This window comes from Clinocottus analis, unplaced genomic scaffold (genome assembly GCF_023055335.1).
Source record: "Clinocottus analis isolate CAN_PGR_092001 unplaced genomic scaffold, fCliAna1.0.p SCAF_54, whole genome shotgun sequence".
NCBI classification, from domain to species: domain Eukaryota; kingdom Metazoa; phylum Chordata; class Actinopteri; order Perciformes; family Cottidae; genus Clinocottus; species Clinocottus analis.
This window is the reverse complement of record NW_027176212.1, coordinates 342,433-357,432: the sequence shown is the minus strand read 5'-3', so window position 1 is coordinate 357,432 and position 15,000 is coordinate 342,433. Positions and strand designations below refer to the sequence as shown.

At 47.1% G+C, this 15,000-nt stretch overlaps 1 protein-coding gene across 1 annotated transcript in view; it reads right to left on the bottom strand.

The window, feature by feature from the left end:
- Positions 1-13,133, bottom strand: part of LOC137803383 (NALCN channel auxiliary factor 1) — a 69,610-nt gene extending 56,477 nt beyond the window's left edge. The window contains exon 1 of the mRNA XM_068601793.1: positions 11,781-13,133. Coding sequence (XP_068457894.1) covers positions 11,781-12,509 — 729 coding nt within the window. The 5' untranslated portion in view covers positions 12,510-13,133. The remainder of the gene's footprint in view (positions 1-11,780) is intronic.
- Positions 13,134-15,000: the final 1,867 nt, after the last annotated feature.

The following is a 15,000-nucleotide window of genomic DNA, read 5'->3' as shown; positions in this document are numbered from 1 at the left end:
TGTACAACACCCAGAGAAAATACAGTATGTCAGGGGATGTGACACGAGCCCATCCTGCTGCACACATCACAGAGCAGTCCCTCTTTAACCATTCTCCCGTCGGCGCCTCTCCACCCCTCTTCTGGTTGCTTCTGACAGTGCACACACTGTTGCTGGTTAAGCTAAAGCGTGAGTCTGCTAATGCCGTGAACTGTATGTACAGTACAGGTAGGTGAGTTTAGACCATAAAAATGGCATATCCGTGTGTCTTATCTTCTCTCTGCTGTGCACTCCCTGAATCCGAACATGCAGTAAGAGGCTGCTGCTGCTGCTGCTGCTGCTGCTGCTGCTGATGATGATGACTCAGTGTTGTGAGAATGTCACCACCAGAGTCTGGGATCTGTGACTGGTTTCTGTCTCTCTGCCTGCACACATCACTTCTTCTGCTATCAGTTTCTTTTTGATCTTGGTGTTTTTTTCCCAATTTCATGTGTCTTGTGAGGTGAAATCCAGATTAAATTTGTTGTTGACGTGTAGACATGTGTATGAGTTTCCACCAGATTGCAATCCCAGGTTTTCCTCAGCAATGGGTACACACCTGAAACTGTTGTGCTACAAACACCAGAAGAAGGATGCAGTGTCCGTCAGTAGTCGTGTTGTCGCAACATTAGCATCTTAGCTCGGGAGCTAACAACTATTCTTCAAGAGAAACATTTCGCTCTGGCCTTTACGGGCTCTCACGTCCTCACAGATAACAACACTCTTTCAGCATCACGGATCATTCAGTAGTTACACTGATCAGGGATCAGATGAATGCCACAGCAGCACATTATGACTTCTGCATGACCTTCAGTGTTGGAAAGGCTGCCCTGCTTTCTTCCTGATGCTTTTAACTTGACAGGAACAATTGTGGCAGATTTCTATTAAATTTCAGTGTCACTTCAGCGGCCATCACCACAAGAGTTAGGCCCTGAGGAGCTACAATCACAGGCGTCCTCACACTCGGGAGGACGAAAGATTGTGATTATGTCTTTGAACTAATGCATCAATACTTTTTTAATATCTGGTTTAGCTTGAAGAAGGTTAGGGTTGAGATGATTCAGGATCTAGGATACATGAACAGCCTGAGAGGAAGTGCTGCCCCAGATGTCAAGCCCACCAGAACAAAATACCCTTCTAATCGTAAACAGGAAGTGGTTTGGGATTTGATAAAATAGTCTTTTTTAAGGTTATTCCCTTCTCGCCTGGTGGCCTGCAGCCGGAGGAGGTGACGGAAAGCTCCACTCAACTCAACATCACGTCACGTACGCATCAGATCCCGTTTGAAATAGAACAAACCATTATCAGCCTAACATGTATCAGCCTAACATGTATCAGCCTAACATGTACCAGCCTAACATGTATCAGCCTAACATGTACCAGCCTAACATGTACCAGCCTAACATGTACCAGCCTAACATGTACCAGCCTAACATGTACCAGCCTAACATGTATCAGCCTAACATGTATCAGCCTAACATGTATCAGCCTAACATGTACCAGCCTAACATGTATCAGCCTAACATGTACCAGCCTAACATGTATCAGCCTAACATTTCCAGCTTTACTCAAACACCAACCGAGTCTCGTGGCAGTTTGTGAAAGTTATGAAATTGAAATTGAATTGTGTGTGTGTGTGTGTGTATGTGTGTGTGTGTGTGTGTGTTTGTGTGTGTGTGTGTGTGTGTGTGTGTGTGTGTGTGTGTGTGTGTGTGTGTGTGTGTGTGAGTGAGTGAGTGAGAGAGAGAGAGAGAGAGAGAGAGAGAGAGAGAGAGAGAGAGAGAGAGGGAGAGAGAGAGAGAGAGAGAGAGAGAGAGAGAGAGAGAGAGAGCTGGTGAAGTAGAGTTAGATACAGAGAAGGACTATCTGGTGTGTGGGTCAAACAAACAGGACTTTAACCATGAGATTAGAGTCGGAGTCATGAGATAGTGAAGCGACGCGTTCCTAAAGCTTTCTGAGATTGTTGGATGAACCTGAGGTTAGTTTTGTGGTGAAGGGATGAAAGATTCTTCCAATTGAACTACATTTGTTTGAAAGTTGTGGCAAATAACACAAAACACAAAAATGGATGTCCACAACCAAGAATCACTCGATTAAAATGTTGTGACTATTTCACATAATGCCGTGAGACTGTGTTGCTACACGAGGGATTCAGCGTTGCAAAGATTGTTTCTCCATTAGTCGTGAAAGATGCTTTTTTTAAAAATAGATATGGCCTGCAAACACCTAATATCATCAAAAGCTTAAACAAATAAATGCCTGGTGTTTATCGATCGTATCTGAGAGTTTGATGCATTTTGTATGAATAGCAGCCATTTCCGCTCTCCATAGCTGCTTCTCTCTCTTCACATTGTCACAGACAATCCAGAATAACACATCACCCACTCATCAAATCATTCAACTAAGCATACCAGTGAGCCAGAGGAGAGAAGAGACAGATAGCAAGTGTGCATTTGTAAAAGTCATAATTTGTTTATGCCACAGATCTGATTGAATTTGATGCATGAAAAGGACTCATTGCAGCGTTTGTCTTGTCGAGTACAGCTGATGCGAGTCCTACAGTGACGAACGAGCAGGATGCATGCAGCTGGCCCATGCACACGCTCACACACACATGGAGCACACACTGTGTGCGCCCATGCACCAAGCTAACAAGAAGACACTCCTCCACACATTAACTTCATGCACATGAAACAAAAGCATGCTTTGACACAGCACGGACAGCATGTCCTGAATGCAAGTCCTGCACTTTTCTCTCGCTTTCCCTCAAATTCAATTAGGGCTCTGTTGCTTCTCTATGCAGCTTAAATAGATCCAGGGAAACTCCCCTTCATATGAGCTGCCAGTGTTTGTTTCTCCCCAGGCAGGAGATAAGGGATGAGAACACAGCAGCACTCCCATGGAAACGCCTCCTCGTCTTCGTCGATTCACCGTCCAGCAGCACAATGAGACATCTCCCTCTGTTGCTGCCGAGGGCCTCAGCTCCAATCAACACAATCCATTTCCTTCTCTACATATTCATCCGTATATTTCCCTCGTTCCTGCAGTCCAGTACACTAATAAGAAACGTCCTGACTCCTGTCCCTCAGTCAGATGTCCGGTTCAACACACAACATGTATTAAAGCTCAATGTGTGATGAGTCAGTATGTTTTCTTATTATGTTTGTCTACTTTGTATATAATGTTAGATAAAATGCCATCTTTTCTTTTCTTCTCTTCATTTTGCTTTGACATACTCTCCTTGAGGGACTTTTTATGATCCTGTTTTATTTAATTGGAAACATAATCATCCTATCCTCACTGTCAAGTTAAAACATAAACAGCTGAATTAAATAGGGCTTAACTGAATAGCCTGGTAGAAATAGAGAGTGATAGAGGAGCCGCAGTGATTGAATAAGCAGAGGCTGTGTGAGGAAACACACGTTTGGGTTTGTGTGGACAGGCCTGTAATTCAAGGGAAGGAAAGGACCTTAACCTAGATCAGTATCTATCACTCCAGCAGGAAAGGAGAGCTCAACACACACATATTTCTAGGAAGGGAGAGAGGAATAGAGGATGGAAGTACGTCTCAGAGGAGGGGTGGAGGTGACGGGCACATCTGTACATGTGATGTTGGCTCCTCAGAGCTCTGACACAGATGGGAGGAAGACAAAGAGGGGAAGGATGTGAACGTAAGAGAGAGACAATAACACATATAGGGAGAAAAGAGATCAACATGTTAAGACAGAGCCCTGGAGACATAGCCACCAGAGAAGCAGAGTGCAAATTAAATTACACCGGAAGAGACAGACAGGTCTGGATCTGCAAGAAACTCTGTACATGGGGCTCTGTGAGCAAGTGTGTGTGCATGAGCACATGCATCCGTGTGATAAACAGGAACACAGAGAACGTGTAAATAATACAAGAAGAAAGAGTAAAGAAAGAAGACATGACATCTATTGAACTCGTGAACTCTATTTGCTCTTGCTGAGGTTTCTTCCTTTGTTTCCCTATTAAAGGTATTTTGGGGCAATTGTTCATGATCCGATGTGACGGTCCGAGGACAAAGAATGTCGTATGTTGAATAGATTGTAAAGACCTCAGAGGCTACTTTGTGATATTGGACTAAACAAATATAATGGAATTGAGTTGAATTGAAAAGAAGGTATGTAACATAACAATCTGCCTTTCTCACAGAGGACATCTGGACTTCATAGAAGGAGAAGCACAAGTGTTATCGACATGAACGATGGCTGTTTGATCCCCAGTAAGAGGGGCAGCATCATGGACCCTGAACCCGGAAACATCGAGTACACCTCAGCTGTCTGAATATCTTTGGTGATGGAAGCCGACCACATTATCTTGTTTGAACTGAGTGTCAGTCAAAAGAAGAAGGCCGTGATGAGGGACTGATGATTTAGCAAAGGTGGTCAGATCTGTGCACACACTTCCAGGAAGCGGCGTCTGACAGCACAAGTCAGAACAAACAAAGAGCGACTGCAGTCGAAGACATCTGGCATACAGCCGCAAGCCCATTTGTTCCTTCTGAAGTTGTACATTTTTTGAAACAGGCCACATATCTATGGTTTATTTCTGTTGGTTGAGTAACTCAAACAGACTATTTACAGACACGGGTGAATACATTTCCAAAGGACTGATGAGTATTTACGACAGGAGGTTTGTGATTGACTCTAAATAAACTACGGTGCCTATTTTCATGGAAATGAAGAACCATGTCACTTAATGCAACCACCTGGCTCACTGGTTTGTGTTTGATGGATTTTGAAACAACAATGGAGATCTATGACACATATGAATAAACTCTATGAGGCTTTAGCTGGACAGCTAACACTCGCTAACACACCATCTGGATGAAAGCCAGCTCGTTTAAATGATCTGTCCATAAAGATTACTAACTAGTTATGTCCTGTTTTGCGTGCATGTTCCTGTCAATACTTGGTGATATTGCTTTGCAAGAGTTTCCAATCTGCGATGCAAAGTTATTATTTCTGTTGCCTTACCCTTTCACTTTTCTTCTCATCTCACTGCGTATCCGTTCGCCCTTTAACTTACAACACTGACAATGTACATCTCCAGTAAACAGAAACACCAGCTGGTGCTACAGGTTCAACTCCTTCAAACCATTTGAAATGGAGCCTTGAGCACTTGTTTGAAATGTGGATAAGGAAGCGGAAGAGGTCTGAGATGAGAGAAACACGAGCGGTAAGAGTGAAGCAAAAAGTAACGTCTTCTCATTGTCCAGCAGAGAGAGCTTCTTCAAGGAGCGGTGGCTTGTGATGAGGCTCGGGGTGCTGTGCTTTCACAAAGGTCACACGAACACTGGAGCAGATTAGCAATTCAGATTGGGCTAAAGGGTCTAAAAGACTGCTGTAGCCCTGCCTGAGTCTGATTATATTAGCAAAGAGTAGGAGTGCAAATGCACCATAGTGATTAGACGGCATGAGAAGGAAGCAGCTATAAGATGGTTTATGAAACAGGTTCATGCACATAAATACAACACATACATCACATGCATAAACCTCAGCATATCCTGCCACTAACTGGCCTTCCACACACACACATGGAGTATTAGCATCCTCACACACACACACGTGGAGTATTAGCATCCTCACACACACACACGTGGAGTATTAGCATCCTCACACACACATGGAATATTAGCATCCTCACACACACACATACACACATGGAGTATTAGCATCCTCACACACACACACACACACACACACACACACACGGAGTATTAGCATCCTCACACACACATAGAGTATTAGCATCCTCACACACACACACACACACACACACACACACACACACACACACACACACACACACACGGAGTATGAGCATCCTCACACACACATGGAGTATTAGCATCCTCACACACACATGGAATATTAGCATCAGCACCCTCACACACACATAGAGTATTAGCCTCCACACTTACACACACATGGAGTATTAGCATCCACACACACACACACACACACACACACACACACACACACACACACACATGGAGTATTAGCCTCCACACTTACACACACATGGAGTATTAGCATTCCTAGCCAGCCTCCTGACCATCTGCCCTTTGTACAACATCCATCTTGTATAAAATGGGTTGGCTTGCTGGATCATTATTAGGAATGTTTGAAGAAAAGATGTCCTGCTTTCCAAAGGCCTGTGTGTGTTATACGTAGTGCAGTCGTGGTGACTTTGGACACATGTTATAACCGTCATTATAATTCTTCACAATCTCAATATTCAGGACAAAGGAAGTGTTATGCCGCGGTGCAGCAACACAAGAACATGTTACAGTACAGGTGAGAAGTTCATATGCCAAGTATAAATAAAGCTCTACTGCAGACAGAGCCTGTACGAGCCAGACTAACATCCTCTCCTCTGGCCTTGTCAGACCATACTGCCACATCCCTACTAGCATTATCCATATTCCATACTTTTCATACCAGCCATTATTTAATGAAAGACCCCACATTCTTCCCATCCATCATGTGTGTTCAGCCAAATAGGAACTCTTGAACCCACCGGATTTAGTTAATCAGGCATATCGGTGGGAAAGATGCAGTGGAGCGGTCCGCTTTGTTCAAGAAATGAGGTTGGTCATGGTCTTTGTGCCGGATTAATTAAAATAATTCATAATTTAAGTACACAGCTAACAAAACAAACTTAAAGGCCTTTGGCAGGGCCTCCTTTCAGCACAGTGAGACAGGAGGATGCTCTGGAGGAAAAGGCCTCTGCAACAGTCCAGTGCACAACAAACGAAGTGTAATACAAGCAGTGTTTAGCCACCATGTATTTATTTACAGGTGTGTGTTCTTTGTTCAACCCAGGCGAGTAACACCAGACAAAGTGTGCCTCGATGATGTATGCTGTTGTTTACATGAACAACACGCACTCCTCAGTCTGAGGCGTGCGCTGTCGAAGGCGACCGTGTTATGGAAACAACAAGCAAACTGGGAACAACACAAAGCCCGGATTAGCTGCAGAAATCACTCGCCTGCTATTACGATATTGAAATGAGAACCACTCAACATCCTCTGAGCTCGTCTCACAGAGCCGCCTCCAGATGTCAAACACCTCTGACACCGTTCACGAAGTAGTGCACCTCAGAAGAGGATGTTTAGAGAGAGGAACCACGAAGAGAGAGAGGAACCACGAAGAGAGAGAGAGAGGAACCACGAAGAGAGAAAGAGAGGAACCACGAAGAGAGAGAGGAACCACGAAGAGAGAGAGAGAGCAACCACGAAGAGAGAGAGGAACCACGAAGAGAGAGAGAGGAACCACAAAGAGAGAAAGAAAGGAACCACAAAGAGAGGAACCAAAACGAGAGAGAGAGAGGAACCATGAAGAGAGAGAGGAACCACGAAGAGAGAGAGAGGAACCACGAAGAGAGAGAGAGAGGAACCACGAAGAGAGAAAGAGAGGAACCACGAAGAGAGAAAGAGAGGAACCACGAAGAGAGAGAGGAACCACGAAGAGAGAGAGAGAGAGCAACCACGAAGAGAGAGAGAGGAACCACGAAGAGAGAGAGAGAGGAACCACGAAGAGAGAGGAACCACGAAGAGAGAGAGAGAGAGGAACCACAAAGAGAGAAAGAGAGGAACCACGAAGAGAGAGAGGAACCACGAAGAGAGAGAGACAGGAACCACAAAGAGAGAGAGGAACCAAAACGAGAGAGAGAGAGGAACCATGAAGAGAGAGAGGAACCACAAAGAGAGAGGAACCACGAAGAGAGAGAGAGAGAGGAACCACAAAGAGAGAAAGAGAGGAACCACGAAGAGAGAGAGGAACCACGAAGAGAGAGAGAGAGAGCAACCACGAAGAGAGAGAGGAACCACGAAAAGAGAGAGAGAGGAACCACGAAGAGAGAAAGAGAGGAACCACAAAGAGAGAGAGGAACCAAAACGAGAGAGAGAGAGGAACCACGAAGAGAGAGAGAGGAACCACGAAGAGAGAGAGAGGAACCACGAAGAGAGAGAGAGGAACCACGAAGAGAGAGAGAGAGGAACCACGAAAAGAGAGAGGGAGGAACCACGAAGAGAGAGGGAGGAACCACGAAGAGAGAGAGGAACCACGAAGAGAGAAAGAGAGGAACCACGAAGAGAGAGAGGAACCACGAAGAGAGAGGGAGGAACCACGAAGAGAGAGAGGAACCACGAAGAGAGAGAGAGGAACCACGAAGAGAGAAAGAGAGGAACCACGAAGAGAGAGAGAGAGGAACCACGAAGAGAGAGAGGAACCACGAAGAGAGAGAGGAACCACGAAGAGAGAGGGAGGAACCACGAAGAGAGAGAGGAACCACGAAGAGAGAAAGAGAGGAACCATGAAGAGAGAAAGAGAGGAACCACGAAGAGAGAGAGGAACCACGAAGAGAGAAAGAGAGGAACCACGAAGAGAGAGAGGAACCAAAAAGAGAGAGAGAGAGGAACCACGAAGAGAGAGAGGAACCACGAAGAGAGAGAGAGGAACCACGAAGAGAGAGAGAGAGAGAGAGGAACCACGAAGAGAGAAAGAGAGGAACCACGAAGAGAGAGAGGAACCACAAAGAGAGAGGGAGGAACCACGAAGAGAGAGAGAGGAACCACGAAGAGAGAGAGGAACCACAAAGAGAGAGAGAGAGGAACCACGAAGAGAGAAAGAGAGGAACCACGAAGAGAGAGAGAGAGGAACCACGAAGAGAGAAAGAGAGGAACCACGAAGAGAGAAAGAGAAGAACCACGAAGAGAGAAAGAGAAGAACCACGAAGAGAGAAAGAGAGGAACCACGAAGAGAGAGAGAGAGGAACCACAAAGAGAGAAAGAGAGGAACCACAAAGAGAGAAAGAGAGGAACCACAAAGAGAGAGAGGAACCACAAAGAGAGAGAGAGAGAGAGAGGAACCAAAAAGAGAGAGAGAGAGGAACCACAAAGAGAGAGGGAGGAACCACAAAGAGAGAGAGGAACCACAAAGAGAGAGGGAGGAACCACAAAGAGAGAGAGGAACCACAAAGAGAGAGGGAGGAACCACGAAGAGAGAGAGAGAGGAACCACGAAGAGAGAGAGGAACCACAAAGAGAGAGGGAGGAACCACGAAGAGAGAGAGGAACCACAAAGAGAGAGAGGAACCACAAAGAGAGAGAGGAACCACAAAGAGAGAGAGGAACCACGAAGAGAGAAAGAGAGGAACCATGAAGAGAGAGAGAGGAACCACGAAGAGAGAGAGAGAGGAACCACGAAGAGAGAAAGAGAGGAACCACAAAGAGAGAGAGAGGAACCACTAAGAGAGAAAGAGAGGAACCACAAAGAGAGAAAGAGAGGAACCACAAAGAGAGAAAGAGAGGAACCACAAAGAGAGAGAGAGAGAGAGAGAGAGGAACCAAAAAGAGAGAGAGAGAGGAACCACAAAGAGAGAGGGAGGAACCACAAAGAGAGAGAGGAACCACAAAGAGAGAGGGAGGAACCACAAAGAGAGAGAGGAACCACAAAGAGAGAGGGAGGAACCACAAAGAGAGAGAGGAACCACAAAGAGAGAGGGAGGAACCACAAAGAGAGAGAGGAACCACAAAGAGAGAGGGAGGAACCACGAAGAGAGAGGAACCATGAAGAGAGAGAAAGAGAGGAACCACGAAGAGAGAGAGAGAGGAACCACGAAGAGAGAGGAACCACGAAGAGAGAGAGAGGGGAACCCCGAAGAGAGAAAGAGGAACCACAAAGAGAGAGGAACCACAAAGAGAGAGAGGAACCACAAAGAGAGAGGGAGGAACCACGAAGAGAGAGAGGAACCATGAAGAGAGAGAAAGAGAGGAACCACGGAGAGAGAGAGAGAGGAACCACAAAGAGAGAGAGGAACCATGAAGAGAGAGACATGTCCTCTCGTCCTTCATGTCCTTATGTCCTCTAGTCCTTCATGTCCTCATGTCCTCTAGTCCTTATGTCCTCTAGTCCTTCATGTCCTCTAGTCCTCATGTCCTCTAGTCCTTTATGTCCTGTAGTCCTCATGTTCTCTAGTCCTCATGTTCTCTAGCCCTCATGTCCTCTAGTCCTCATGTCCTCTAGTCCTTCATGTCCTCATGTTCTCTAGTCCTCATGTCCTTTAGTCCTTCATGTTCTCTAGTCCTCATGTCCTTTAGTCCTTCATGTCCTTCATATCCTGTAGTCATCATGTCCTCTAGTCCTTCATGTCCTCATGTCCTCTAGTCCTTCATGTCCTCTAGTCCTCATGTCCTCTAGTCCTCATGTTCACATGTCCTCTAGTCCTTCATGTTCTCTAGTCCTCTAGTCCTTCATGTCCTCATGTTCTCTCGTCCTTCATGTCCTCATGTTCTCTAGTCCTTCATGTCCTCTAGTCCTCATGTCCTCTAGTCCTTCATGTCCTCATGTTCTCTAGTCCTCATGTTCTCTAGTCCTTCATGTCCTCTAGTCCTCATGTCCTCTAGTCCTTCATGTCCTCTAGTCCTTCATGTTCTCTACTCCTCTAGTCCTTCATGTCCTCATGTCCTCTAGTCCTCATGTCCTCTAGTCCTTCATGTCCTCATGTCCTCTAGTCCTCGTGTTCTCTAGTCCTTCATTTCCTCATGTTCTCTAGTCCTTCATGTCCTCTAGTCCTCATGTCCTCTTGTCCTTCATGTCCTCATGTCCTCTAGTCCTTCATGTTCTCTAGTCCTCTAGTCCTTCATGTCCTCATGTTCTCTAGTCCTTCATGTCCTCATGTCCTCTAGTCCTTCATGTTCTCTAGTCCTCTAGTCCTTCATGTCCTCATGTTCTCTAGTCCTTCATGTCCTCATGTTCTCTAGTCCTTCATGTCCTCTTGTCTTCATGTCCTCATGTCCTCTAGTCCTTCGTGCCCTCATGTTCTCTAGTCCTCATGTTCTCTAGTCCTCATGTCCTCTAGTCCTTCATGTCCTCATGTTCTCTAGTCCTCATGTCCTCTAGTCCTTTAGTCCTTCATGTCCTCATGTCCTCTAGTCCTTCATGTCCTCATGTCCTCTAGTCCTTCATGTCCTCATGTCCTCTAGTCCTCATGTCCTCCATGTCCTCTAGTCCTCATGTCCTCTAGTCCTTCATGTCCTCATGTTCTTTAGTCCTCATGTCCTCTAGTCCTTCATGTCCTCCATGTCCTCTAGTCCTCATGTCCTCTAGTGCTCATGTCCTCCATGTCCTCTAGTCCTTTATGTCCTCATGTCCTCTAGTCCTCATGTCCTCTAGTCCTTCATGTCCTCTAGTCCTTCATGTCCTCTAGTCCTTTAGTCCTTCATGTCCTCATGTCCTCTAGTCCTTCATGTCCTCATGTCCTCTAGTCCTTCATGTCCTCATGTCCTCTAGTCCTCATGTCCTCCATGTCCTCTAGTCCTCATGTCCTCTAGTCCTTCATGTCCTCATGTTCTCTAGTCCTCATGTCCTCTAGTCCTTCATGTCCTCATGTCCTCTAGTCCTCATGTCCTCTAGTCCTTCATGTCCTCTAGTCCTTTAGTCCTTCATGTCCTCATGTCCTCTAGTCCTCATGTCCTCTAGTCCTTCATGTCCTTACATGTGGTGGAACTGTGTGTTTGTGTAAACTCTGGGAGGCCAAACGATGACGAGCAGCCTGAAGACACCAAACATAAAAACCAGGAAACTGAAAGATATGCCCACCGGTTGCCATGGCGACTGTGAACCCACCCCCTTAAATGCACTTGAGGTGTGTGTGTGTGTGTGTGTGTGTGTGTGTGTGTGTGTGTGTGTGTGTGTGTGTGTTTGTGTGCGCGCGCGCGTCGTTGGTCCTACCTTGCATTCCTCCATGCACGTCCTGACCGAGTACGCGTCCGTCTCGTATTTCGTAACCAGCAGGTCAAACTCCCGGTAGTCTTCCTCCGCCAGCTGGTCCAGAAGCTGATAAGCCCGAACACACTCGCTGCAGCCCCGCAGATCCCCCATGGCCATATCCAGGGTGCAATTCAAATTGTCCGGACTCGTAAACCCGTAAAACAAATCCAAAAGTGAGTAGGAATTACAAAAAGAAAGGTACAAATCGCTCAGATTCACGTACGCTAGCGGCGTCCCTTCCTCCCCTCCACCGGAGAGGCCCAGGCACGCGCTCTCCGCGTCCGCGAAAGTAAAGCAGTCTTTGGACAGGCTGTCCGGATGACAGCTGTCCATTCGCCACAGAGGTTTGGTAGAATTCCCTAGAAAAATAACGTCTTGCTTTGTGGCGAGACGGCTGGGCTCAGGTGACGGAGGGGGGCGCTGCCGGTGGAGGGAGTTTGGGTACTCGCCCGTGTCTGTAAAAGCAAGCCCCTTGTCCGACCGCTTGTCTCGGGTCCGCGTCAGTTTCGCCTCGGCGCAGAACCACAAGTGATCAGAGAGCAGGACGGTGATGAACAGCAGAGAGGCCAGCGACAGTCGCCATCTCTGGGCCCGCTCCGACTCGGTAAATGGCTTCTCGTTCTCTCGGGGTGCAAACCAGTATTTTAAGCCCTCATCATGCTGCCGACGCATCCAAGCACCCCTGGTCATATTTTAGGAAAGTGCTGCCCTGGCCGACTCCACCGCGGGGGCTGCTCTGCCACAATACTCATTGACTTGGGGGAGACGGGCTCCGGTTGCTTCTCCTCTGTAACGGTGGGGTTCCGCGCCTCCGCCGGTCCAGGGCGCTCCTCTCTCGCGCCCGCAGCAGTCGGTGCTATTCCGATCCAATTAGCGCGCCCGCACAGATTAAGCCTCGCGCTGCCGCATCCTGGTTCTCCATGGCTCTTCGGGGGGAAACGGCGTCCTCTTTGACCGCGTGCCCCCCTCTCCCGACCGTCCCTCCCCGGGTGTGTTCTGTCGTCGGGAGCGCAGGGAGACCAGCTGTTGCAAACCTCTCGGTACTGATGCTGCGCGTCTGCCGCCGTTCGGTTTGAGGATTCGCTTAAAGGAGAACAACGAGCTCTTGCGGTGCACGCACACTGCCTGGTACCTGGGCGGAGAGCCTAGAATCCTTTCTCCCGTTGGCCATTGTCATCTTGGACCGCGGTTAAGTTGCCGCCATGTTCGTCTTGAAACACTTTTTCGGAGAGCTGGGTCGGTTTGCGTCATCTCCATCGTTGCGATAGCTCCATCGTTGCGCAGTGGCGGAGCAGCTTATTACCTATATGCACACACATAAACACACACACACACACACACACACACACACACACACACACACACACACACACACACACACACACACACACACACACACTTACAGGGAGGGAGGGAGGGAGAACAGACACACAGAAAGGTGGGTGAGGGTGTTTAGGTATATCCTCTCTGCTCTTCCTGAGTGATATTCCCTCAAAAAATGTCTTAGCAAGGCACAAACACACACTTTTGGCGACATCTTGCTTTTGGTGCAGGATAGACGTGAGAGCTTTCATGAGAACAACAATGCAGGTAAGACATCCCTCTGACTGGATATCATCACGTATCGATCTGGCCCTTTTCTTACACACACTGGAGGTGCACATATCGTAAATCCTCACATCTTCTCAAATGAAACGCTGGTGAAATAGATATTAAGAAAATTGGGGCTTTGGCAACACCAGTGCAACCTCCAGGAGAGAGGAAGCAGCTTGTTGGAGCTTTAACAATATACCTGTTCCCTGCAGGGGTCCGTCTTATCAGGTGTGTTTGCTCAGTGTTTTAAACCAACACAAGACTTACTATTATGGCTTGTGTGTGTGTGTGTGTGTGTGTGTGTGTGTGTGTGTGTGTGTGTGTGTGTGTGTGTGTGTGGCAGAAAGATGAGTAGGGAGGAGAAGATAGGAGATATTAGCTCTTAAGGTGCTGAAAGTAAATGACAGTATTTATCCTGAGCTAATCATTGTCAGGCCTGAGTGCTACCAAAGAGAGTGTTGATTGATGTTGATGTATATTTGGGGACATGACAAGAGATGATTACCTGATTCATTTGAGTTTAAGGCAGGGCGGGAGGCAGCATATTGTGCAATTTGTTTTTGAAGGTGAAAAGTGGTAATTTTACACAAATCCAATTAGTTTTAGAGCAACTGTGTCCCAATACTATGCAACAACATAGTGAATAGTGCAGGGAAGGGAAAAAGTGTTGTGTTGACTATCTCAGGGAGACCACAGTTTCATCACCGTGGACAGCTCCGCTCGTGCTGCTGCAGCTGCAGTTTACTCACTTTCTTCCCATAGCTTATTTTATAAAACTGCTCTCAAGCACAACAGAATGAAATGTTTGGTCCCTCAGTGCACCTCACGTGGACTGCACTTCAGAGCTGTTCATCCATACAACTCTGAAACCTTCTAACGTCGGCCCTTTCTGTTCTGTGGAGGGAACGCGTCGACACCGTCTGACTTATCAGCCAATGTCAACAAGGAGATTCAGTTTGCTCCGTGTTTTTGAACCCCATGAATTTTGTGAATAAACATCAACAGAATTGGATGCGGCGGATGGTGTCATGGCCATCATCGGCTGCGTCATTGCTCTGCTTGAATGCTCATCATTCACCACATCGCGCTCACATGTTACCGCAGGACACCGTGGTCATGCCTCGTGGGGATAGATGTCCTACTTTGGGATTGTCTAGTCTGCCTTCAACTGGAGTTGCCCAATTTCCTGCTCTGTCTTTGACCCTAACTGTGTGTGTGTGTGTGTGTGTGTGTGTGTGTGTGTGTGTGTGTGTGTGTGTGTGTGTGTGCCTGCCTGCCTGTCTGCACTGTTGAGAGACATATGGATATAGGGACCATGACAGCAGTTTCATATCTGCAATCTGATTGGTTGGAGCTGAACGCCTGACTTTTGCTCCTGAGAGGTGAACAACATGCAGAGTGTGTGTCTGGCGCAGCAGAGAGTTGTCAGTTTCACACCACCCAAAACACTTTCCCTACCTGTGGTGTGTGTGTGTGTGTGTGTGTGTGTGTGTGTGTGTGTGTGTGTGTGTGTGTGTGTGTGTGTGAGTGAGAGAGAGAGAGGAGACCAAAGTAGCGCGTGAGACCAAGAGTGAGAAAAGAGAGAAAG